The sequence below is a fragment of the Taurulus bubalis genome (assembly GCF_910589615.1).
Source record: "Taurulus bubalis genome assembly, chromosome: 3".
NCBI lineage: Eukaryota > Metazoa > Chordata > Actinopteri > Perciformes > Cottidae > Taurulus > Taurulus bubalis.
In genome coordinates this window covers 1,649,766-1,676,827 of record NC_136591.1, presented here as the reverse complement: position 1 = coordinate 1,676,827, position 27,062 = coordinate 1,649,766, and the positions used below count along the sequence as shown (strand labels likewise).

Genomic DNA, 27,062 nt, shown 5'->3' with positions numbered 1-27,062 from the left:
TGAGAGGGAGAGAGAGTGGAGAGAGAGAGGGGGGAGAGAGGGGGTGAGGGAAGGAGAGAGAGAGAGAGACTCTGAGCGGGCATGCTGGCTGTTGGAGCTCTGACAGGAAACTTTCTGCTCGTGGCCTCTCTCTCTCTCTCTCTCTCTCTCTCTCTCCCCCCTCCCCTCATCTCCCCCAGCAGCAGTCAGACTCCAGCTCCTCCTCTGAGACGCACTTGACTGGCCGCGTCATCCCGTGACGTCACGGCTCTGCTGAAGACCTCAGTCACCGCCAGACTCTTCCAGGACCAAGTGGAGCTAAACGACGTTCTTCTTCTTTTTCTTCTTTTTCTTCTTTTCTTCTTCTGCTGCTGCTGCGTGACGCGGGATGAACGCGCTGCTCCTGCTCGCCTGCTGCTGCTGGGCCCGGGTCAGCTGGGCTCTGTCCGGGGTCCAGCCGGGGCCCAGGGCGGCCAGCAGACACAGGTAGGACGCGCGTGCGTGTGTGGGTGCGTGTGTGTGTGCGCGCGTGTGTGTGTGTGTTTCATGTCACTCACTCCATGTGTGATGCTGGAAGTGCATGTGTTTGTGTGTTTGTGTGTTTGTGTGTTTGTGCCCAATGTTGCGGTGCAGTTGTGCAATGGAATTAAGTTCGTGTTGCGCGCGCGCGCGTGTGTGTGTGTGTGTGTGTGTGTGTGTGTGTGTGTGTGTGTGTGTGTGTGTGTGTGTGTGTGTGTGTGTCAGAGGAGAGCTGCAGCTTCATTGTGTCCTTTCACATTGAAGCTCCTGTGATCACAGTGAGCTTCACATATTTTTAAATAGTTAAATGAGATGAGTGTGTGTGTGTGTGTGTGTGTGTGTGTGTGTGTGTGTGTGTGTGTGTGTGTGTGTGTGTGTGTGTGTGTGTTTCTGCTGGTAGACTTGGTGGTTCTTGGTTCTGGTCGAAACAATTCAATGACTAGTCAAAACAAATACATGATTAAATGATTGATTATGAACATAATCCTACATTACAATACATCTCTAATATTCTCCTTCAAATAATAGATAATACGTCTATTAAATACATTAAAATAAGACTTTTTACAGATAATTCATGAATTGAAGAAACGTTTCCCTCATGAAAGTAATGAGAACACATCTCCTGCAGAACTTCACCAGATCTTATCTTCTTATTGGGGATCAGGTCTCTCACACTAGGGGCCTCATGGGGTGCAGGGGCCCGAGCTGCTTTACAGGGACTATACTGGTGCAGGGGCCCGAGCTGCTTTACAGGGACTATACTGGTGCAGGGGCCCGAGCTGCTTTACAGGGACTATACTGGTGCAGGGGCCCGAGCTGCTTTACAGGGACTATACTGGTGCAGTGAAGAGCGGTTCAGGGGCCCGGGGTCCTCGTTTGGAGGAGAAGTCACCATGTTGGTAAACAGCATGTTCCAGTCAGGTAACGGTGAATGGGCTCTACGGGGATCCTGGTCTGGACACCTCGGTTTCTACTGGTTTCTACAGGTTCCTACTGGTTCCTACTGGTTCCTACTGGCTTCTACTGGTTCCTACTGGCTTCTACTGGTTTCTACAGGTTCCTACTGGTTCCTACTGGTTCCTACTGGCTTCTACTGGTTCCTACTGGTTTCTACTGGTTTCTACAGGTTCCTACTGGTTCCTACTGGTTCCTACTGGCTTCTACTGGTTCCTACTGGTTCCTACTGGCTTCTACTGGTTTCTACTGGTTCCTACTGGTTCCTACTGGTTCCTACTGGCTTCTACTGGTTCCTACTGGTTCCTACTGGCTTCTACTGGTTTCTACTGGTTCCTACTGGTTCCTACTGGCTTCTACTGGTTTCTACTGGTTTCTACTGGTTCCTACTGGTTCCTACTGGCTTCTACTGGTTTCTACTGGTTCCTACTGGTTTCTACTGGTTCCTACTGGTTTCTACTGGTTTCTACTGGTTCCTACTGGTTTCTACTGGTTTCTACTGGTTCCTACTGGCTTCTACTGGTTCCTTCTGGTTTCTACTGGTTCCTACTGGTTCATACTGGTTTCTACTGGTTCCTACTGGTTCCTACTGGTTTCTACTGGTTCCTACTGGTTTCTACTGGTTTCTACTGGTTCCTACTGGCTTCTACTGGTTTCTACTGGTTTCTACTGCAAACCAAGTCTACCTACTGGTACAAATAAAGTAACCAAACCAGAGTGATCGGGGAACAAGTCTCTTGTGGATCAGTGATCCTTGTGAGGCCGTTATTCCGTCAGCGGGCCGACACATGTATGTTTTTATTGTGCTGCTGCTGCACACATAGTGCATTATTAGCATGTCGTGCTTGAGGGCCCCGTGTTATTAGCATGTCATGCTTGAGGGCCCCGTGTTATTAGCATGTCATGCCTGAGGGCCCCGTGTTATTAGCATGTCATGCTGTGTTTGGACGACCCTGCGGACAGATGTGTGACTTGTTTGTGTGTTTGTAAATGAATGATCGAACGGGGTTCACTGATCCTCTGAGAGCGGAGGTGTGTGTGTGTGTGTGTGTGTGTCTGTAAAAAGGCGAGGGAGTGAATGAAGGCCATCCCTCACATGTGGTGTGCGTCTGCCGGCATGTGTTTGCGTTTAACGCGTGTGCGTGTGCGTCGGGCTTCTGGGAGCTGAGCTGCTGCGATGGCGTCCATCAGGTTTCCCTCCACATCAGAGTGAGCTGCTGGGCGGCAAAGGCCAGGAGGATAGGTGGTTCTGAGGGTGGGAGGGATGAAGCATCGGAGGGTTGAGGCTGAGATGAGTGAGAAGCAAACAAGAGGAGGAGAAGAAAAGAAAAGAGAGGCGAGCAGGCGTGACGAGAGAGGACGAGAGAGCGAGAAGAGGAGGGGCGGAGCAACAGGAGAAAAGACAGACTGACAGCAGAAGAAGAGGAGACCGGGTCCTCAAAGGCCTGCTCTCCTTTCTGTGACACACACACACACACACACACACACACACACACACACACACACACACACACACACACACACACACACAGTGACATGTCGGGGGGAGTGCGGTTTTCCCCTCTGACACTGTTTGAACTCCATTGATCTGTTTTGACAGATGTGTGAAGGTCTCCGTATGGAGGCAGTGGATGACTGAAGGCACGAGGGTCTCAGGACGACCCGGGACGGTCCCACACATCTCATCCCGCCTGAGGAGGTGGACCGCGGATCTGTTTAGGCTCATACAGTCTGGAGGACATCGCCACTGATGCATGAATCATGCTTATACTCCACTTATTCCCATCCGCTAGCGAAACAGGACCATGAAGATAGACACATGCACACTTCAATAGGCGGTTCTTATGGCCTTAGGCTTGGTGGACTGGCAGGAAAGTCCGTAATGCCAAAGAGACAAGCACTTGGTTGTGAGACCATCAGCTCAGTGGTTCTCAAACTTTTTCTGTCACGCCCCACTTTGGAGGAAGAAAAATGTTCAAAATTCAGACCATTTTAACCATTTTGTTAAAATTCGAACAAAATGGTCAATGCTGAATTTAGATTGAAATAGCTTTTTGTGACTCCTCCATCTGTGCTTTTTCAACATTGTTTGTTAGAACAATGCAAATAAAGTTCTATCAGTGCGGAACTTTACTAATATTTGGCAAACAAATTGGCTGCAAATCACCTTAACCTGCATATGTGTGTGAGGATGGGTCAAATGCAGAGAATAATGTCCCACTCTGGGATTAATAAAGGATTCTAAAGAAATCGCGCCCCACCTGCAATTCCCCACAGTGTGAGAGCCGCTGCATTAGCCTGAGGATAACCAATAATGTCGTACGTGGACAAGCCAAGTCCAGGGCTTCAGTCCATGAAGGAAGCCTTTATGCTGCAGCATCATCTTACATACGAGCGTCCTTCCAAGTTTGCGGTGGCAGTTTGGGGAAAGCCTTGGGCTGCTTCTGGGTGACAACGTCCCCGAGCACGAAGGAGGCCCGACACATGGGTTCACCCATTTATGGAACAATCTGAGTCCTCTGCTCCGCCTCCTCCCACACCCCTGTGGTGGGTATCAGCCAGGCAGCGCCACAAGGAGCCGGCTGCTAGGTATAAACCAAGGCTTTAAGGTGGGGCTACCTGATGATTGACAGGTCGATACCTCGGCCGGTCTTATTTTGTCCTACAACGTTAACCCTGTCACAGTCTGTTTGCACTTCAGGAAAGTTCATTTGGTCACCAACACACGGTTCATACACATTCTGACCAAGGCTTCCATGACTCTTCCAGGTTTTCCATGACCGTATGAATCCTGATCAAAGTGTTTCATTCATACTTAGCTCTGCCTCTCCTGTCATTTCTGGTTGCAAATCAACAAGATGGCGGCGGCCAAAATGCCAAACTCAAGGCTTCAAACCAATAGGTGACTGCGTTCACTACGGTATTGACTCTAATCACAGACACATTACAGTACATATAATGATGTATTTTATTACAATGAGCAGAGCAAACATCCTGTCACTCGTCCATCAGGACATTCATGCCTCTTACTGCTCCAGATCAATGCCACTGCACGCAAGGAGAGATCAACAACAGATGATTGATTTTAAACATCAACTTTCAGAGTAAAAATAGCAATGGCTCCTTTTTAACGCCGCCTTTTGCCACCAATATTTGAGAATCACAACCAGTAATCAATCATAAAAATGCCACTGTAGCACTTTCTCCTCCGACAGCACACCGGGCTGCAATGAAGCCGAACTCATGGTCATGATATTTCTCTCTCTGCCTCCATACCTACGCATTATGCTAATGGCGTTTTCATTCATCAGCGTTAGTTCAGACCTCTTCTGAGAGCGTCGTATATCGTGGCCCCTGTGACTCAGCGGTCACAGGGTCGATCCCCGGCTCCGCTCGTCCGTGTGGATGCGTCCTTGGGAAAGACACCGGACCCCAGAGCGCTCCTGGAGCTGAGCCTGCTGTGAGTGAATGGTGGTCCTGATGGCAGGGGGCACCCTGCATGCTGGCCCCTGTGTGTGAATGGGTGAATGATGACGTGTCGTGTTAGAGTGAGTGGTTGGAAGACTAGAAAAGCGCAGATCAAGTACAGTCCGTATATTTCCCAGAATGCACTGTACATGGTGAAGAGGCCCCGCTCTAGTTGTGGTAGAATGGACTGCAGTGAGTCTCCTCGTCCTGACAGAAGAACGTCCAAACTCACTTCATCTGTGAGGATTTTCTGCTGATTAGTGCAGCGAACAAATCTCATTAAATATGGTAATGCAACGTGGGAAATGGGATGCTCTCCAGTCACAGCCGTTAGCATAGTTCCCAGCATGCTTTTCGTTTCAGAAAGCCCTGCTTAAGAAACGTACAGAATGCTACGGAGGTTTGGATCCATTCCCAACCTCTCGACCTGTAAGTACATGGAGGCAGACATCTAAATGCTGAGCTCTCTGTTTCGTCCCCAGAGCAGGCAAACTGAAGTTCTACCTGCATACATAGTCCGTGCTGTTTTTGGCGAGTGCAGCATTACGGCCTGCGAGGAGACTTATGCCTCAAAGTGCACACGCCTTCATGAATGGTGAAAATTCAAGCGAGCCACGAACCCTCTGAAGGGACAGACGACCTGAGCAGCGACGCTGAAGCCAACGCCACCGCGGACATTCTGTGTGTCTGTGTGACCGCCAGGCCAAACACTCAGAGACGTGAGCAAGTGTGTGTTTGTGTGTGTGTGTTTGATGGCGCAGCGAGGCTGGAGGAATGTGTGTGTGTGCCTTTGTGTTTGTCCACCGGCGTGCGATCGCTCAACCACGAAAGAGTCAGGGTTCATACACATTCTGACCAATGGATTCATGACTTCTACATGACTTTAAACCAAATGTCCATCACAAGCATTTAGTGAAATCTGGGTGTAAACAGTAAAAAGTGAGTAAATGTAGTATTTAAACTAACAATGAGAACACAAAGCATACAGTAAACCTTGAATGACACAAATGAATGAGACAATAGTTTGATTAAAAGAATAAACATTTATATAGATGCCTGTATGTATGCCTGCTTATATTCTTTTAAAAGCATATTCATGATTTCAAACTCAGCGTAAATGAAGTCATGAACACATGAATATAACACATTTACATGACTTTTACTAAACCTTTTTCCAGGCCTGGAAATAACCATGTTAAACTCCATGACTCCTCCAGGCTGTGTGCTCGTGGTCGTCTGCCGGCGGTAAAGGGGTGTACCTTTACAAGGACGTTGGAGGGTGAGGGCGGTGCTTGACCTTGCTTGACCTTTGGGGTCGCAGTTCAAACAGCGAGACCCGCCCCCACCTTTTCCATCCACTCATTCGGGCCTTCCCCTTGAAGCTAAATGAAAGATCCCTCAACAATAGGCGCCGCCAAGTGCTTTCTTTGTTTGCGTAGTAAAACCTCCGCTCCTCCCCCTCCCCCTTTTCTCTCTTTCATTCCTTCTTCCTCCCACCTACTCCCCGTGTCACTTTTGTCAATGATTGTTCCAGATTTTACCCACAGTGCTCCTCCGGAGAGCAGCGCCCCGCTGTGGGTAGAGCCGTCAGCTGTGAGGCGTCTGCTGCTGTATGAGGATGGAGAAGGAAGCGCTGCTCAGTCAGGTGCAGGAGTCCGGCTCAATGAACACAAACAAGACGTGTGCTATGGACGCCTCGCTGCCGTGATCAGAGTGTGTGTGTGTGTGTGTGTGTCTCGGGGGACAATGTGTGTTTTGTGGTAATTACCGGATGCAACTACCATGCATGTGAGTGTGTTGTTAGTTTGTGTAGCCGGCTGGGTGTTAAAGTGTGACGTTGAACAGCCTTTTGTCCTGATGGGACGGTTTGAGCTCACGCTCTTCAGTCTGTTTCCTGGAGTGTGTGTTTCATCATGTGTTCAGAATGCTGATTACACCCGTCGCTAGGAACGCGTGTACAAATATTATAATACACTCTCAGCTGTTCAGCACCAGTCGTCCGGCTCCTCTATGTCACAATTGACAGAGGCAGCCAATCAAATCAGGCAAATGTACCCCTGACTTCCTGTTTGTATGCCAGTAGCTGGGGTTGGAACCTCCTCATTCAACATCAGAGCTCAATGTCAGCATTAACAACACCTTCCCCCGTTACTTACATTTGACGCCTGGTTGCCCGACTCGCTTTGCCAGGAGGCGTTCTGAAGCTCGATGGGACCTGCACACTGTTTGGGTTTTACCACCCGCGTCTGTTTGGTTGACTCTCACCGCTCTCATTGTGTTGTTTCCAGACGCAGCGTCAGAAGAGCTGCTCTGTTCGCTGCCTGCAGCACCGAATATGAGACGGATCAAAGTTCACACAGTGGAGCTTTTAGCAGCTAACGAAGGTTGGATATTGGACAGGCTTCAGCCAGGCGGACACAAACATAACTGCAAAGCCCTGATAAGGGTTGCCAAGACAATTTGTGAGGTAGTAATATGTTTGTGTTGTTCACAGCTAGTTTCTCTTGCCTCTATGTGGCCCAAAAGGTTTAAAGCTCAAGTGGACAAGGTCACTGTGACATCACCGCTGGTTTGTGGGCTGATGCTTTGAAGTCTAGAGTTTGTCGTTTGGTCTTCGCTATCTTGACCTTTTGCAAACAGTGAATGGAAGCGACCACATATGGAGGAGGAGGAGTGGCATAGAGACCCTGTATACGGCTCTGTTAGCGACCTGTCAATCACAAAGTAGTCCCGCCCCTAAAGCGTCCCCTGCTTTATGGTCTGTTTGACTCTAAATGACCATAATGTACTAAATGAACATCATGCTGTATTGAAGAAGACTTGAAACTAGAGATTGAGACATAAACTCATGTTTACAATGTTTACTGAGGGAATAAATCAAGAGAAGTAGAGTCATTTATATATACTTCTATACAACCAGAGGAGTCACCCCCTGGTGGTCAGGAGAGAATGCAACTTTAACACATGAAGCATAGACTTCTATACAACCAGATGAGTCACCCCCTGGTGGTCAGGAGAGAGAATGCAGCTTTAACACATGAAGCATAGACTTCTATACAACCAGATGAGTCGCCCCTTGGTGGTCAGGAGAGAATGCAGCTTTAACACATGAAGCATAGACTTCTATACAACCAGATGAGTCGCCCCCTTGTCGCCACATGACAGACAGACAGAGAGACAGACACAGACAGTCCTTGCCTGATAGTTAGATAACTCTAAATAGGAATGTTTTCACGGTTTCATTAGCATGGAATATGCACACGTATGTGACAACGGCATACAGACTGCTGATGGCTTCACTGTACTTGAGTTCACCAGATGTGGAGTTGCTGAACCATCCGGTTCAATCTCAACTTTGAAGTATTCCCACATGTGAAAGTGGAACATGGTGTTGGACAACACACACGATAAAACAACGTTTGTTGTGTTTTTACGAGACAGAAGCTTCGTTATGAGGAGCGACGGGTTCACCGGGAGCAGCTCACAGTCTAACCTCCCGGGTTCTACATGAAGTGCTGAGGCTTCAGCAGTACGAGCCGTAGCGGTTCCTCCAGCGTTTAAAGGAACGCATTGTTCTCCGGTTTGACATCTCCGTCTTTATGATCTGGCCTCATGAACATTCAAATACATATTGCGGTTGTAAACATTTACTGATAACGTAAGCTTTTTCGTAATCGCGTCTGTGCATTGACTTTGCATGTAGTCAAATTCACAACGCGTTTGGTGTGAACGCAGCATCAGTGTCTGTGTGTGTGTGTGTGTGTGAGTGAGTGTGTGTGTGTGTGTGTGTGTGTGTGTGTGTGTGTGAGTGTGAGTGTGTGTGTGTGTGTGTGTGTGTGTGTGTGTGTGAGTGTGTGTGTGCGCTTCTAATTGCTTTTTACGCTCATGGAAAAGATGCCAAGTGGACTTTCATCTGAGCCATCTGGAATAATGGGACCTCATAGGATTACTGTTTGGAATGCCTGACTCTACGCTGGCTCTAGAGAGAAGAGAGGGAGGAAGAGAGGAGGAGAGAAGGAGAGAAGGAGAGGAGGAGAGGAAGAGAGAAGGAGAGCCAGCGGTTTGGAGCTGAAATGTTGTTTTCAAGGTGTCCATTGAAAATACCCCGTACTTATGTTAATAAAGACATAAAGTTTTAATGTGAAGGGCATACGCCTAGAAGCACACTCTCACACTTTAGTCATCCTCCCACACATATAAAGGCTCCTCTCATGTATCGGCGGGAGAAGCTGGATGATGGAGAGATGGAAAGAGAACCGTCATAGAGGGGGAGGTGTGTGTGTGTGTACAGTAAGTGTGAGTGTTTTTGGACGCTAACGGGGGGGTTCTTACACATCTGTGTCTGCTCAGTGGAGAAAAGAAAGAGAAAAAAGAGAAGGAGATGACTCGGTTTATTTACGTAGAACGCGGCGCCTGTTCTCCGTCAGCGAGGAATCGCAGCCATCTCTGTGCTTTCTCCGTGACCCCGGGATCCCCCGTCAGGGGGGGGGGTGCGATCGTGACCCCGGGAGCCCCCGTTGGGGGGACCGATTGTGACCCCGGGAGCCCCCGTTGGGGGGACCGATTGTGACCCCGGGAGCCCCCGTCGGGGTCACCTATCAGCAGGACGGGCCTCGCTGAACCGGATCCATCGCCGCCGCCTTCTTTCTGGGTTCTTTGCATGTCGTGCATCCTGACGGAGACGTCAGACTCCCGTTTCTCTGAGACTTCCCAGTCCAACAGACACACTGCAGTGTAACAAACCACAGATATGGCGGCAAACCCCAATGAGTCACCGGCGCTCCGAGCTCTGATAGAAGTATTAAATGTAACGTAAAGAAACCACAGAAATGGAGCTACACAAGCAAAGCGCGGCTCAACGCGTGGCGAGAGGAGGCCATGTGGAGCGCTGTGAGGAACCTCTCACGGGACACGCGTCGATTCCAGTAGAAGGACATGCCAGATTTCACTTTGAATCCACCCATGGCACCAGCGGCATCCTGTGAATATGCAGAATCAGCAAAAACGTACTGGGAGAGGTTTCTGCAGCGGCGGTCTGGCCTTCGCTCTTCATGAAGCGGGACCTGGAAGCCTGCGAGGCTCGACAGCTCCAGTGTGACCGCCATCAGCACGGAAACATGCAACGGGACAAAGATGTTATTTATGAGGAGGAATGGACTCTGAATCTGTTATTTTAATGTTAAAGGGTCCGTTGACCCAACGGCAGAAATCCCTGAGACGTAAGCAAATACTGTAAAAGAGGAATATGGGAACATGTGTTTTTTTTAAACAAAAACAACACCTCTAACAATGAGTGAGTTAATGAGTGCTTTGCCGCGTACGGCAGCAGGACCAGCAGGCCGAGAGGTGCAGGGAGGACACAGCGTGATGCACTCCGGCTGTCAGTCCACGGCTCTGGGATTCCTCGTCTCAGAGAAACAGAGGAGCGCTGTCACACAGAGAGGAAGAAGAACAACTAGTTGAAAAGGGGTGAGGAAGGAAATAGGAAACAGGAAGGAGACTGCAAGAGTGAGAAAAAGAGTGAGATGGGGAGAGAGAGGTGCATAGGACAAGAAATACAAATAAAAAGAGACATAGAGACCGGAGCCATGGAGACATGGAGCCATGGAGACATGGAGACTGGAGACATGGAGACTGGAGACATGGAGACATGGAGACATGAAGACTGGAGACATGGAGACTGGAGACATGTAGACTGGAGACATGGAGACATGGAGACTGGAGACATGGAGACATGGAGACATGAAGACTGGAGACATGGAGACTGGAGACATGTAGACTGGAGACATGGAGACATGGAGACATGAAGACTGGAGACATGGAGACATGGAGACATGAAAACCTGGAGGACTGGAGACTGGAGACATGAAGACTGGAGACATGGAGACTGGAGACATGAAGACTGGAGACTGGAGACTGGAGACATGGAGACATGGAGACATGAAGACTGGAGACATGGAGACTGGAGACATGAAGACTGGAGACATGGAGACATGGAGACATGGAGACCTGGAGACATGGAGACCTGGAGACATGGAGACATGGAGACTGGAGACATGAAGACTGGAGACATGAAGACTGGAGACATGGAGACATGGAGACTGGAGACATGGAGACATGGAGACCTGGAGACCTGGAGACATGGAGACATGGAGACTGGAGACATGAAGACTGGAGACATGAAGACTGGAGACATGGAGACATGGAGACATGTAGACTGGAGACATGGAGACATGGAGACATGAAGACTGGAGACATGGAGACATGGAGACATGAAAACCTGGAGGACTGGAGACTGGAGACATGAAGACTGGAGACATGGAGACTGGAGACATGAAGACTGGAGACTGGAGACATGGAGACATGGAGACTGGAGACATGGAGACCTGGAGACTGGAGACAGGAGACATGGAGACCTGGAGGACTGGAGACTGGAGACATGGAGACCTGGAGACTGGAGACAGGAGACATGAAGACTGGAGACATGGAGACTGGAGACATGGAGACATGAAGACTGGAGACATGGAGACATGGAGACATGGAGACTGGAGACATGGAGACTGGAGACATGGAGACTGGAGACATGGAGACTGGAGACATGGAGACATGGAGACTGGAGACATGGAGACATGGAGACTGGAGACATGAAGACTGGAGACATGGAGACTGGAGACATGGAGACATGGAGACCTGGAGACCTGGAGACATGGAGACATGGAGACTGGAGACATGAAGACTGGAGACATGAAGACTGGAGACATGGAGACATGGAGACATGTAGACTGGAGACATGGAGACATGGAGACATGAAGACTGGAGACATGGAGACATGGAGACATGAAAACCTGGAGGACTGGAGACTGGAGACATGAAGACTGGAGACATGGAGACTGGAGACATGAAGACTGGAGACTGGAGACATGGAGACATGGAGACTGGAGACATGGAGACCTGGAGACTGGAGACAGGAGACATGGAGACCTGGAGGACTGGAGACTGGAGACATGGAGACCTGGAGACTGGAGACAGGAGACATGAAGACTGGAGACATGGAGACTGGAGACATGGAGACATGAAGACTGGAGACATGGAGACATGGAGACATGGAGACTGGAGACATGGAGACATGAAGACTGGAGACATGGAGACTGGAGACTGGAGACATGGAGACTGGAGACATGGAGACATGAAGACTGGAGACATGAAGACTGGAGACATGGAGACTGGAGACATGAAGACTGGAGACATGGAGACTGGAGACATGGAGACATGGAGACATGAAGACTGGAGACATGGAGACTGGAGACATGAAGACTGGAGACATGGAGACCTGGAGGACTGGAGACAGGAGACATGAAGACTGGAGACATGGAGACTGGAGACATGGAGACATGAAGACTGGAGACATGGAGACATGGAGACATGGAGACTGGAGACATGGAGACATGAAGACTGGAGACATGGAGACTGGAGACTGGAGACATGGAGACTGGAGACATGGAGACATGAAGACTGGAGACATGGAGACTGGAGACATGGAGACATGGAGACATGAAGACTGGAGACATGGAGACTGGAGACATGAAGACTGGAGACATGGAGACCTGGAGGACTGGAGACATGGAGACCTGGAGACATGGAGACATGGAGACATGGAGACATGGAGACATGAAGACTGGAGACATGGAGACATGGAGACATGAAGACTGGAGACATGGAGACATGGAGACAGACGAAGTGAGGAAAGCTCTCCAGCATGAAGGAACTCCTTGTGCTCCCTCTTCTGTCCCTACAGCCTTCACAGCTCCGCTCCGATGGATCTGAAGGACACTAATTGGCCATAATAACCATCGGGATGGGGGATTCTGGGTAATATGAAAACGATGATGGAAGCAGCTGAAGGACGTCTGCGTCTTCAACCTATCCACGGCTGTTATCAAGAGAGACATCTGAGGGTCAAGAGAGAAGGACCCCATGAGTCACATGTAGACTCTTCTATCTGCCCTTTGGGCTGGAGGACATTAGGCGGAGCAGTCAGCTGCACTAGATATTTCCCTCAAGAGTTGGTGAAGAGGGGAAAGTACTTAACTGGGAGTGAATATTCCCCTAACAGTCGCCAAGTGGTCGGAAACACGACTCCAACTAAACGCTCACGTTGCTCCGTGTTTCTGTGAGTTCACTTTATCCACCCATGTGGACACAATGTGTGAATCCAGGCTTAATCTGAATCAGATTAAAGCCCTTTGCACATTGGACCATAAAATATATCAGAATATTGTTTTTCTTAAACTAGCAGTTTTCCTAAAAAGCGGCATAATTTTTTCAGGTTACGTGGTACACATGCAAGATATACACGATAGTGTTCAACAACACGGAGGCTCTGAAGCCATAGTCTGTATATCAGGAGTGGACGTAGTCATGGTGACGTCACCCATTGGCTTGTGAGCTGATGTTATTGAGTTCGGCCATCTTGGATTACAGCCTTGTTGTTGTTTTTTGCCACCAATAAACGTAAGTTGCCATATTTGGAATGTGGAGTGACATAGAGACGACATATACGGCTCTATAATATAGCGACCTGTCAATCAACTTGTAGCCCTGCCCTAAAGCGTCCCCTGCTTTATGGTCTGTTTGACTCTAAATGAGCATCATGTACTAAATGAACATCATGCTGTATTGAAGAAGACTTGAAACTAGAGATTGAGACATAAACTCATGTTTACAATGTTTACTGAGGGAATAAATGAAGAGAGAAGTAGAGTCATTTATATAGACTTCTATACAACCAGAGGAGTCACCCCCTGGTGGTCAGGAGAGAGAATGCAGCTTTAACACATGAAGCATAGACTTCTATACAACCAGAGGAGTCGCCCCCTGATGGTCAGGAGAGAGAATGCAGCTTTAACACGTGAAGCATAGACTTCTAAACAACCAGAGGAGTCGCCCCCTGGTGGTCAGGAGAGAGAATGCAGCTTTAACACATGAAGCATCGACTTCTATACAACCAGAGGAGTCACCCTCTGGTGGTCAGGAGAGAGAATGCAGCTTTAACACATGAAGCATATACTTCTATACAACCAGAGGAGTCACCCCTGGTAGTCAGGAGAGAGAATACAGGTTTAAGACATGAAGCATATACTTCTATACAACCAGATGAGTCACCCCTGGTGGTCAGGAGAGAGAATACAGGTTTAAGACATGAAGCATCGGCTTCACTCTTCAAAACCGGAGGTCTGTAGTCCGAACCATGACCTCAAACTTCATTGCTCCTTTCAACCTTGACAAAGGCAAAGCAGACCACACCACACCTTCTGTTCTTACCTTTTCACAATAAAAGCCCTGGACATATACATCAGACGTTGCTCTGGGTCAACAGGATCCAGGTGGTCGGCCCTCTGCCTGCATAAATCTATTCAAACTCTGTGCTGCAACTCTCTAAAGCTCTCATAAATATAGTTTTAATGCAAAAAATTGGCATGAGAGTATATTCCGCATTTTCATGTCGTATATACGTTACATTTATTACAAATGATTCATCGTAATGATCTACGCAGACACTTTTTCAGCTCCATGTCTTGATTTTCCAACGAGGAATATAACCAATGGTAGTTTTTTCTCGTGCATATGCTGTGTGTGTGTGTGTGTGTGTGTGTGTGTGTGTGTGTGTGTGTGTGTGTGTGTGTGTGTGTGTGTGTGTGTGTGTGTTTGTGGAGGCATACAATGGCAGCCATTGTTGAAATCGTGCACTTATCCTGAACCGATCTGACAATTTCTCTTGAATGTTGCACAGAAAATAATAATCAGTTCCCGGGGTTTGAGATATTGATCTAGAAACTCAAACAAGTGTCCAGATTTGTGTTTATCATATCTATGTATTTTGTGCCAATCTTTTATCCGTTCCAGCCTGGAAAACAAAGAGCGTATACACAGAGTGTGAGAGCGCCGCTAAGTTTGGGTCTACGCCTGACTCATTTCCTTGTGCTTGTGCTCCTCAGGAACTGGTGCGCCTACGTGGTGACGCGCACTGTGAGCTGCGTGATGGAGGACGGGGTGGAGACCTACATCAAGCCGGACTATCAGCGCTGCACCTGGGGCCAATGTCCCCGAGTCGCGTGAGTATCCCCCTCTCCTTTGAATCCTCCTCTCGGAGGATCTAATCTGTATTCTGTCGTCCCGACTTCCTGTCCTCCATCCAAACCCGTCTTCTCCCCCTGTTTCCTGTCTGTGGATACTGAATCCGCTGAGCTCTTTTCCAGACCGTCGGGGACATCCAAGACTACAAATATCGGCGCACATTCACTCTGGATGTGATGGATGGGAAGGATTTTCTTCTCCGAATGTTGGATGCTGGCAGGACAACATGAATCAAGCGCTCCCGATGTTTCCCCTCTTTTGAAGTCCTCACCCTGCCGTCTGACCCTCGGCCCGGCTACCTGATCCCCCGTGCCTCGGCCCTAAATCTAGGCTATGCTAAGAATGAAGCCGTCAGGGGTTCCAGGCACCGCAGTCTGGTCTCCCACCCTGTAAAAACAACCTCTTCTCCTCCGTCTTTCTCTTTACGACTCTCCTCCTTTCTTTCCCCGTCTCCAACTCCTCCTCCTGCTCCTGTTTTTCTTTTCTTTTTCCCCTCTGTCGGTATCCCTTTTTCTCACGCTCCCAGAGCGGCGAGCTGGAAGACGAAGTCTTTTCTGTGGCGCAGAAGAAAAAGGCCCCCGCGATTACCTCGAGTGATGTTTGTGGGTTGGCGTGAAGGAGAGCGAGTCGGAGCTTGTTAATGGGAGACGCTGCTGTAAATCTTTAGTGAGACTTCCGGCCAATTCAGCTCTATTCATTGCATTGTTACTGTAACACTGCAGAGCTGAAGGACACATTAAGGATGAAGCTATCCAAATAAAACATCACATTTTTAAGATCTCTCTGGGCGGCAGATTAAGATTTAGTACGGGCTAAATGCAGTTTTGGAGAATAGGAAGGAATAACATTCTGTAGTTTACAAAGAGCTCTTAATCCCATCGTCACTCATCAGCAGGCGATTTGGAGCTTTTCCCAGACTGCCGGAGGCTCAGTGCACGTTAACTGCAGCAGTGTACAGCGGTGGTATTCAATGCAGGGTTCAGGGACCGTTACGGGTCCCTGACTGGGTCGTCGGGATCATGCTACAAACTTTAGGTCTCAATGTCACGATCGCTCACAGCTCAAGTAGCCTGGACACAAGTCACCAGTCACATAATGCTAGCGGCTCTGTGAGGCTGCACATGGTGCGTTGAGCTAAATGCTAACCACTGATGACGCAAACCACTGATGACGCTAGCCACTAATGACGCTAACATGATGACGGTGCATGAGGTCTACCATGCTCACCGTCGTAGTTCAACAGCAAGAACAGGAGGGAATGTTCAGGTGTGTTTAGCAGGAATTGGGCTACAAAGGTATAAAAGATTTTTAACAATTCTTAGTCGGCTAACACTCGCACGACTCGCTGACTGATCGATTTGTTGATTTAATGGACAGATCTGTACAAATGAGTTCCTCCACAAAGAATCACACAAAAGCATCACTTTAAATATTATTGTGATGGCAGGGGTGTGGCTATGTTCAGCTGCAGCTGCCGCAGGTGCCTCATCACGGCACCTGTTCCCTGAGCCGCTCCTCCCCACCCCCTCTGCAGCTGAGCATAACCACACCCCTGCCACCACAATTATATTTACCAGAGATGTGCTCATAACGTTTAGTCGACTAGGACCAGAACAACCGACTAATGGACCCCTACATTCCCCCTGAATGTCAATCTGTTTAACTCTTTGAAAATGGGGACCCTTTTATATCAGGTCACAAGGTACAAATCAAGAAAAAAACATGGTATAAATCCTCAAAAAATAAAAAAATACATGTTAGGTATCAAATTAAACATAAAAATCAGGGCTACAATAATATATAATCCCCATGTACAACCTCTAAACACAACTCAAACAATAACTAGGATTGGGGTTAGGGTGAGTCTTCAAGAGCTACTCATGTGTGTATGAAGTTTCAGGGCGATCCATCCAATAGTTGAAGAGATATTTCCATCTGGACTAAACCCGTGGACCGTCCCACCAGCATTTCCAAACCAGAGCGGATGAAACGTCCCGACGACCTTTCCTCTCTGACATTTCCGTTTCCGTCCTCAGCTACCGGACTTACAGGAGGCCGAGGTACAAGGTGGCTTACAAGATGGTGACGGAAATGGAGTGGAAGTGTTGCCACGGTTACTCCGGGGAGGACTGCCACGACGGGCCCAAGGTCATCGGCGACGCCCAGACCAGCGCAGGGCGACCCCGTGTCACGCAGACGGGCCTCAACACAGGCGGCGGGCAGGCGGGGCGGGGCCGAGACGGTGAGGAAGTCACTTTGGGGAAAACAGGAACATGCTCAAGATGTTTTCTCACATGCATAGTGTCAGTCTGAAGCGTGAATGCATGTGTCTTACGTTTCAAGTCCATATGCAGAGCAGAATGACCACTTTAAGCAGATCTATACGAAACATACCATGTAACACGCTGACTTCCCTTAAAGCCCCTGAGAACGTGGGTTCAATCTTTACAATAAAAATACAACATTCAATATTCACGACTAAATAAGCGACGCCACATCTCCTCCATTTCATATTGGTATTGGTCCTTCTTGGTCTCCAGGCGACGGGGAGAAGATCCGGCAGCTGGAGGAAACCGTCCGCGGTCTGAGCAAAGACCTGCACAGCATGCAGGCCACCGTCCACGGCATGAGCCAGCGGCTGTACGTGAGCGCCGCTTCAGCTCCTTTCATTCATGAGGGTTTCACCTGCTGCATTAGAATGATGATTTTTAAATGTATTTTTATACATTTTAGCAGTTCAGTGAGGTTGCTCTTGTTTATTAACATACATGTAGAGATGAGAGTTTTCAAGTTTTAGAAATATTGAGATTGTGGATATTCAGAAGTATTGTGACAATTACTCTCACATCGTCCTTTATGATGTCATATTTAGTTTTATGACCAAAACCTGAATCTCAACTCAATTCTTCTTCTTCTTCTTCTCCTCCTCCTCCTTCTTCTTCTTCTCCTCCTCCTTCTTCTCCTTCTTCTTCTCCTCCTCCTTCTTCTTCTTCTCCTCCTCCTCCTTCTTCTTATCCTCCTTCTCTTCCTTCTCCTCCTCCTTCTTCTCCTCCTTCTTCTTCTCCTCCTTCTTCTTCTTCTTCTTCTTCTTCTTTTTCTTCTCCTCCTCCTCCTTCTTCTTATCCTCCTTCTCTTCCTTCTCCTCCTCCTTCTTCTCCTCCTTCTTCTTCTCCTCCTTCTTCTTCTTCTTCTTCTTCTTCTTCTTCTTTTTCTTCTCCTCCTCCTCCTTCTTCTTCTTTCCTCCTTGTCCTTCTTCTTCTTCTCCTCCTCCTTCTTCTTCTTCTCCTCCTTCTCCTCCGTCTCCTCCTTCTCCTTCTTCTTCTTCTTCTCCTCCTCCTTCTCCTCCTCCTTCTTCTCCTCCTTCTTCTTCTCCTCCTTCTTCTTCTCCTCCTTCTCCTCCTCCTCCTCCTTCTTCTCCTCCTCCTCCTTCTCCTCCTCCTCCTTCTTCTTCTTCTCCTCCTCGTTCTCCTCCTCCTTCTTCTCCTCCTTCTTCTTCTTCTCCTCCTTCTTCTTCTTCTTCTCCTCCTTCTCCTCCTCCTCCTCCTCCTCCTTCTTCTTCTTCTTCTTCTTCTTCTTCTTCTTCTTCTTCTTCTTCTTCTTCTTCTCCTCCTCCTCCTCCTCCTCTTCCTCTTCGTAGGCCTGGTCTGAATGGAGGTATTGTCCCTGCTGACTCAGCTCAGCCCCACATGAAGGAAACCATCAACAGCATCCAGACCAAGCTGGACCATCTCTACAACCGGACTCAGGTAAAAACACCACCTGTACGCTTACAATTCAAAAGCTAAGGGTCGACTTTGTATTAACTTCATGTGCACATTTGTCCTGCTCAGGTCCATGACCAGACTCTGCTCAACATCAACAACCACCTGGTGAACGGAGTGGGCAACGAGCTGGACGGAGAGGCCGGAGGAGGAGGAGGGGGAGGAAGAGGAGGAGAAGAAGGAGGAGGAGGAGGAGGAGGAGGAGGAAAAGAAGGAGGAGGAGAAGGAAACCAGCTCAGCACCCTGAAGGAGGAGATCCTGACGGAGCTGGAGAGAAGGGTGTCTCTGTCCTGCTCTTCATGCCAGGTGACTCTCACCATGTAATAATGAATCACCTCCACACTGTGTGACCTCTGGTCTGCGTGGCGGTGAAGTGTTTCTGCTTCCCTCCCTTGTGGGTCTCTGCTGCCTGGAGCAGGAAAGCAATGAGGATCTGCTTAGATCATGCATGTTCATAGTTGTGATCAAAATATGGTATAAAAGTAATTCTTTGGAAAATATACATTTTTTTTCACAAAAGTAATAGAACTCAATGGGGTTCATACGACTACTTGATCACGGGGAACAAAAGTACAGAAATAAAAACGACCCATATGGGGGCCAGTTGGAGTTAAAAAGGTTAAACCCAGATTGAAACATTTCAGGACTTTAAGCGAAAGACAGCAGGAAGATAAAAATAATAGAAACACTGTGCTAAAACTTATGAAAGGCTTTTTTGAAAAGATAAGTTTTGAGAAGAGATTTTAAAGATGTCTCTGATTTTTCAAGCCTCATAAGTAGATTGCTTTCTTGTTCACTGAAATTGAAGAAGCCAAATAAACTCACAGTTTAGTGTATCTGATTCCGATCTGCCAGTTGCTGGTTAAACTGTAGCCCTTTTACTCCACTTGATGCTCAGCATTCAAAGCTTTTTGCTTTCTAATCAGACAATTTGGGACGCAGACACCTCAAAACATCATCGATACAAACAATACATCCAGCAAATTAATTCCAGTCCTCGTAATCCCTGTTCCCACCAGGCCGGCGTGGAGGACCTGAGGCGCCAGCAGCAAGAGGACCGGGAGCGCATCCAGGGCCTGGAGAAGCTGATCAGCTCCATGGACAAGCACCTGAGGCAGAGCCTGGACGTCTCCCGCAGCGAGACGCAGCGCTCCCAGGCCTGCTGCAGCACCGTCAGCGAGCTGGAGAAGAAGCTGTCCGCTCTGGAGGTCCGAGTCGCCTCCACGGCCAACAAGTGCGACGTCGTGAAAGGCCGGCTGGACAAGGAGCTGGCCGGGACGGGCGGCGGGAAGGGCCGAGTGACGGAGGACAGGTTGACCGGCAGGCTGAGAGAACTGGAGAAGAAGCTGAACAGCACGGTGAGGAAGACGGAGCAGAGGTGCACCAACACGGGGAACAACGTGAAGGACGCCGTCCAGAGGGACGTCACACAGCTGCGCAACCTGGTCCTCGGCCGCCTCGACGACCACGGCTTCAAGATCGGCAAGCTGGAGCTGGACGTGTCCGTCCTCGGAGACACAGTCACCGACCACAGCCGGCGTTTGGGTCGGCTGGAGAACGTCACGGCCTTCCTGGACAGAAGGCTGGCGTCCACCGCGAACATGTGCAACGAGACCTGCGGGCCCAACGGGAAAGCGAGCAAGACCGACGACACGGTGAAGACCCTGGAGTGGAGAGTCGTGGCCAACCACGAGGACATCCAGAAGTTTAACACCAAGCTGAACGACCTGTCCGTGTCAGGGGACTCGCTGGTCGACAGAGTCATCGACCTGGAGGACGACCTCAAAAAGATAACCGCCGTGACGGGGGAGAGCGGCGAACATTTCAACCGGATCCTCACGGAGGTCGAAACGTTGGGCCGCGATCTGGAGGACTGTTCCATTTGCGGCAGCGTGGAGGCTGACCTGCGCTCGCTCGCCAACTCCACCGGGAGCGGCCTCGGCAAGTGCCAGGCAGAGCTGACGGATCTGCGGAGGAAGGTCGACTCGGGAGAGTCGGCCTGCTCTCAGGTGTGCTCCAACCTGCAGGAGGAGGTCGGGCGGCTCAGAGAGGATGTGGAGGAGTGCACGGGTCAGTGTAAGGTGGACGTGAACGATCTGAAGGAACGCCTGGACGGTCACGGCGTCCACAGCGGCAGATTAGGGGGGGATCTGAAGTCCATCCAAGGACAGCTGGCCGGGGTCATGGTCACATTCAGCTCCATCAATGACACCCTGAAGGGCCTGGGCAGGACTGTGCAGACACACGGGAACACGCTGACCGATCTGAGCAACACCAAGGACAACATCATCTCTGAGGTAAGATGGTGTGTCCATGATGGGGATGATGTGGCGGCCACTAAAAGGTCTGTACACACGCCAAAATACTCGCCTGCAACTTTTACATTTCGAGGCATTTTATTGTGAAAGGTAAGAAGGAGTGGATCTGGTCTGAACGGAGGAATACAGTTTTCCGTCTTCAGTGTTATTGTTTCATGATTAAAGGTATAGGTATGGTTACTGAACCTTTTCCGTTCTGCCAAGAAAAAAACATAATAAAATACAAATATTGAATAGAATCAGCCTTTTGACTGTAGAATATAAACTCTTCTCAAGTGCCTAAAACCCCCAAATCTTCCAGAAAGAATACTGAAGACGTGACATCAGTACGGTCAATGGTAGCGACTGCCCATCTGAAGAGGTCAAGGTGTTTGGTATTTTACAATAACCAGACGAAGGGACTACAGCCATGCTAGCAGCCACTCCTTCTCTGGCTCATTCATATGAATGGAGGAAGGTAAATAACTCTGGATTTGGCCATTAGTGCATTTTTACAACGTAAGGACCTAATGATTTAAATGAGGGCGATGCATGTGTTTGTACTGGGAAGCCAATTTACCTCAAAAATATATATTCGCTGAGCTACGGAAGTCTTGTTTCTCATGTAAGCTTATAGGGGAAACAAGTATTTGTGGGTCGAATGGCATCACGTGACTTATCCGGAAATTGAAATTCCAACGTTTGGCCACACTGTCAGATTTGCGTTCATGGGGACCTGGCAGAGCGGTGCTTTGAGCTAACATCAGCACCAGCGTGCTAACATGATCAATGCTAACATGCTCACAATGACAATGCTAACGTACGGATGCTAAGCGGGTGTAGAGGGCTGCAGGGATGACGCATTTCTGAAGGCCAACCCAGGAAGTTCCTGTATCGACTCTTTCCCTCAACTAAAAGCCGCTATGCCTTCAGCCTCGCTGCTAATGTGGCTAAAGTCAAAATAATTGGAATCTGTGGAACACAATATGATTTCCCACCTCATGACCCCTCAGAGTTGTCTTGCGACCCCCAGGTTGGGAAGCACTTACTGCATACCTAGAGTAGAACCAGCCCCTCAGAATGAAACAAGATCATACTACTACGATCATAATGAAGGTAATTGCGCTGATTTGTTTTATTGAAACATAACTTTTCTTCCTGGACTTTGAAAACAACTCAATGTCAATCATACCGGCCTCGTGGTTATCTTGGCAACAGTGTTTTCACATAATATTGTTATAGTGGGGAAACACTCTGGACGGACACGCTCGGATAACACACTTACATATTTGTGTGTGTGTGAGATACCGTAGGAAAATAAATGGAAGCAAAGACTGAGAGAAGTATATTTTTAGTAGAACTTTGTCAAAAGAAACTCATGCGGCGCTTCCCCCACTCTCTACCAGGTGGACGTCCTGCAGAAGGACCTGACCGATCACGTCGATGACTCCAAGATTCAGTTCGACAACGTGGGCAAAGAGATCCAAATACTGAGGAGCAACTACGTGACGGAGGTCGGGGAGTGCCGGCGGTCCGCCGACGGCCTGGAGAGAAGACTCTCCAAGCTGGAGGGAGTGTGCGGGCGCCTGGACTCCTTTTCCGACGGCCTGGAGAGGATCAGGAAGGGCCTAGAGCAACACGTGTCCGGGCTCTGGAGCTGCGTCAATGGACTCAATGTCACGGTGACGTCTCACGGAGAGCTCATCCACGACATCCAGAGCGTTCAGCTGGTGAACGTCCACTCCGACGTGCACAGACTGAACTCGTCTGTGGTGGACCTGGTGAAGGAGTTCCACAGTTTCATCGAGCAGGACTTCAAGGGTGAGATTTGACTTTTGGACAAGAGATAGCAGTCAGTCGAAAGGGAGGCAGGAGGCGAGGTCAGGGTGAGGGACAACTGGACCAGAGACAGAATCCAGACGTTCATTCTGAGAAGCGTTCACTTAAAGAGCCTTCAAAGTCTACAATCTGTCTGAAAGAGGAGTTTTAGTAAACACAAGGGTGAAAGGAACGCCGGGTTAAATGTCTTAGCCTTCTTGGCCTACTGTGCATGCTTTTAAAATCCTCCTCAGACAGAGTGTGTTTTTGTTGGAGAGCCTTTTCTTTCGAGACGTTGTTTTCCCAGCTGTGACGTTTCATCAGATATGCTTCTCCCCCAGGTCCACCTGGTCTGACGGGCCCCCGCGGAGAGAGAGGCGAGCGTGGAACCCAGGGTTCTCTCGGACCCCAAGGGAGGGTGGGACCCCAGGGCAGGGAGGGCAAGCAGGGACTAGCTGGACCTCCAGGTAAAGACAACAAGCTTTGTCTCCAAGTCAACATCTACTGGTTCACAAGCTGTCAAGCTGCACTGTTGATACATTTTGATCACAGTTTTCTTTCATCTTCCTCCTCAGGTCTCAGAGGCGAACAGGGTATGAGTTGTTCTTACTAAGCAGCAGATGAAAGCACTCGTTACTGTTACATCTCTCCTTTCGTACTCACTGCCCTCCGTCTCCCCTCCAGGTCCTGCAGGGTCGGATGCCCACGTGCCACGCCTTTCTTTCTCCGCCGCGCTGACCCGCCCGATGAGAAGCGCCGGGACCATAGTGTTCAACGAGATGTTCGTCAACGAGAATAAGGTCTACAATCCCAAAACAGGTGAGTGTCAGGTCTGGAATTTGAACAGCCGGATCAGATAACCCAAATTACTAAACATCATGGCCATTTAGAAGTTTATTTTCAACATCCCTCGCCGAAATCTACTGCCAGCACTTACATTCAGTGGTGAGGTGCATGGATGACGTACTTTTGTTGGCTAACCGCTAAGTTTAGCGTCACACTGGTTCTCTCAACAAAAAGCCAATAGGACTTTCGCATTAGATGTTGGGTTCTTGCAGAAAATAATCTCTGTGGCAAACAAACCTTTATGATGGTTTAAATTAACTCCACTTTTAGGATTTTTGGCAGAAGTAATAACGTTGGGCGACAAAGGAACACCCCGGTCACATGAACACATCGAGGCCGTGAAGGGCGTAGAACAAAACGTTAAAACCTCTGAGCCACAGACTTTATTTCAGGCATCTGACCAAAAAGCCATTGACTTTGAAACAAGGGAACACCGGAAATGCGAAAATGTTGACTCATTTCCTGGTTTTCGGACTCATTTCTGCCCCGCCAGGCTTCGTCAATGATGTCAGCGCCTCAAACACAATTCCCCTCCCCTCAATTGTATTGTAATGGTGGCAGAAATATGGCGATATCTCAAGGGCAAATCAAACCAAAACTATCTAAGTATAAAGCATAAATTGTGGTTATTTTCATGATGATGGCGGAAATGCCACAGAGATAAGCCCCGCCCCCTCTCCGGCACATCCAGCTTGAATGATGAGACTATGTAGACTGTAATGATGAAGTGACTATGTAGACTGTAATGATGAAGTGACTATGTAGACTGTAATAATGAAGTGACTATGTAGACTGTAATAATGAAGTGACTATGTAGACTGTAATGATGAAGTGACTATGTAGACTGTAATGATGAAGTGACTATGTAGACTGTAATAATGAAGTGACTATGTAGACTGTAATAATGAAGTGACTATGTAGACTGTAATGATGAAGTGACTATGTAGACTGTAGTAATGAAGTGACTATGTAGACTGTAATAATGAAGTGACTATGTAGACTGTAATGATGAAGTGACTATGTAGACTGTAATGATGAAGTGACTATGTAGACTGTAGTAATGAAGTGACTATGTAGACTGTAATGATGAAGTGACTATGTAGACCGTAATAATGAAGTGACTATGTAGACCGTAATAATGAAGTGACTATGTAGACTGTAGTAATGAAGTGACTATGCAGACTGTAATAATGAAGTGACTATGTAGACTGTAGTAATGAAGTGACTATGTAGACTGTAGTAATGAAGTGACTATGTAGACTGTAGTAATGAAGTGACTATGTAGACTGTAGTAATGAAGTGACTATGTAGACTGTAATACAGTTCAGTTTCTCAGGTGCAACATTTTGCTGCAATAAAAAAAGTGTTCCTTTGGGGACAATTTGCGATTGAAAAAAAGGTAATAGATCGCAATATATCGCAATACTCAATATATCGCAATATCGTATCGAGACTTAAGCATCGTGATAATATCGTATAGAGACTTAAGTATCGTGATAATATCGTATCGGGACTTAAGTATCGTGATAATATCGTATAGAGACTTAAGCATCGTAATAATATCGTATAGAGACTTACGCATCGTGATAATATCGTATCGGGACTTAAGCACCGTGATAATATCGTATCGGGACTTAAGTATCGTGATAATATCGTATCGGGACTTAAGCACCGTGATAATATCGTATCGTGGGACCTCTGGTGATTCCCACCCCTAATTTGTTGTCCTTCTAACAACAAATTCTAATTTGTTGTCCTTCGACCCGCCATGTTCCTTAGCTAACAGGAATGCAAGAGTGACCTGTGATGAAATGAGGGAGTCTGAGCTCTTACACAACATTAAGTCCACCATGCTTCCGTCCCTCAGGGTATTTCACAGCTCCAGTGAGTGGGAAGTACTTCTTCAGCGCCATCTTGACGGGCCATAAGAACATGAAGATCGAGGCGGTGTTGTCCAAGTCCAACAGGGGCGTGGCCCGGGTGGACTCGGCCGGCTACCAGCCAGAGGGCCTGGAGAAGCCCATGGCGGAGGCCAAGCACATCCCCGGAGCCGTGGCCGTCTTCAACGTCATCCTGCCCATGGAGGCCGGGGACACGGTCTGCATCGACCTCGTCACCGGCAAACTGGCGTTCTCCTCGGAGCCGCTGACCATCTTCAGCGGGACGCTGCTGTACGAGAGCGTCTGATCGGAGTGACCGGTTACAGTGACCGGTCTCAACCTGTAGAGAGACAGAGCCGCTGGCTGGGACAGTCACGGGGACTGAAGACTGGATTCATTCAGCGAGGAGAAGAATACTTCACATTTGACTTCATGTGCTTAAAAAGGAAGGACAACGACATCAACAAAGTCCTTTTCAAACACAGCTGTTTCACAGCTTTAAGGAAAAGAATTTGCGCAAATGTTTTTTTTTTTTTGTTGTCTTCATGAAAAGAAGAAGCCACTGCAGGGTTATCTTATAATTTCATATTCCGTGCTGTTCCACAAACTTGAATTCTTTACAGATTACACGGAGATGGCCCTCAGGTCTTTCTCGTGTTAAGGAAAGGACGCTTGCTTTGATGATGGAAGATTAAGGATGTGGGGGTCTTTTGTGCAGAGGTTATTGCAGTGGAACACTGTGCAACTGTGAGCTTGAAGAAAAGAAACTAATGCAGTTTCTTTTCTTCAAGCTCACAGTTTCATTTTGACCACAAGCAAATTCCCAGAAACATGACGCTTGAATGCCTGTTGTCTCACAGTGATGTAAGGGACGCAGTCCAAACCACTGTACTTTAGCGGGAAGTGAAGTCACCGACAGTTCAAAAGAGAAACCGCAGCATTTTGTAAATCATACAACAGCAAAACAATAAGACCATTTTAGGACATTAGCGATGCCCAGAAACCACGAGGGCAGGAGGAGGATGGCCAGGGTGAAGAATGGGGATTTATTTCTTAAATGTTTTTTCTCCCTCTGTCCTAATAAGGGCCATCTAACGCTGGTGGAGGATCAAGAAGTTAAAGTTCTGAAGCTGTTCCTATCATTCTATCTTACAGTGGAATTTTTGTGTAAAGCTAACCATAACAAATAATGAAGCTGAACTTTTGTCTCTAGGCTACAAATCCCATCGCTTTCATGGACACACACACACACACACACACACACTTCCTGCCTTTAGAAGTCTAATTGAGATGACTCCAGAAGAAAACGTGTGCATAATATCAAGTGTGTAGATATTGTTGAAAGGATTTTAAAAGGAACATTTCTCATTTTTCTGCAGAGACGATACAGCAGATGCATCATA

At 48.2% G+C, this 27,062-nt stretch overlaps 1 protein-coding gene across 1 annotated transcript; it reads left to right on the top strand.

Moving 5' to 3' along the window:
• Positions 1-367: 367 nt before the first annotated feature.
• emilin1a (elastin microfibril interfacer 1a) lies at positions 368-26,059 on the top strand (the record flags this gene model as incomplete). The annotated part of the gene is made up of 12 exons (XM_079215146.1): positions 368-465; positions 14,919-15,035; positions 17,094-17,299; positions 17,598-17,697; positions 18,695-18,803; positions 18,888-19,124; positions 19,838-21,115; positions 22,522-22,936; positions 23,275-23,400; positions 23,509-23,526; positions 23,618-23,752; positions 25,647-26,059. 12 exons carry the CDS (start codon positions 368-370, stop codon positions 25,964-25,966), a joined length of 3,159 nt encoding a protein of 1,052 aa, XP_079071272.1. The 3' UTR covers positions 25,967-26,059.
• Between the last annotated feature and the right edge of the window lie 1,003 nt (positions 26,060-27,062).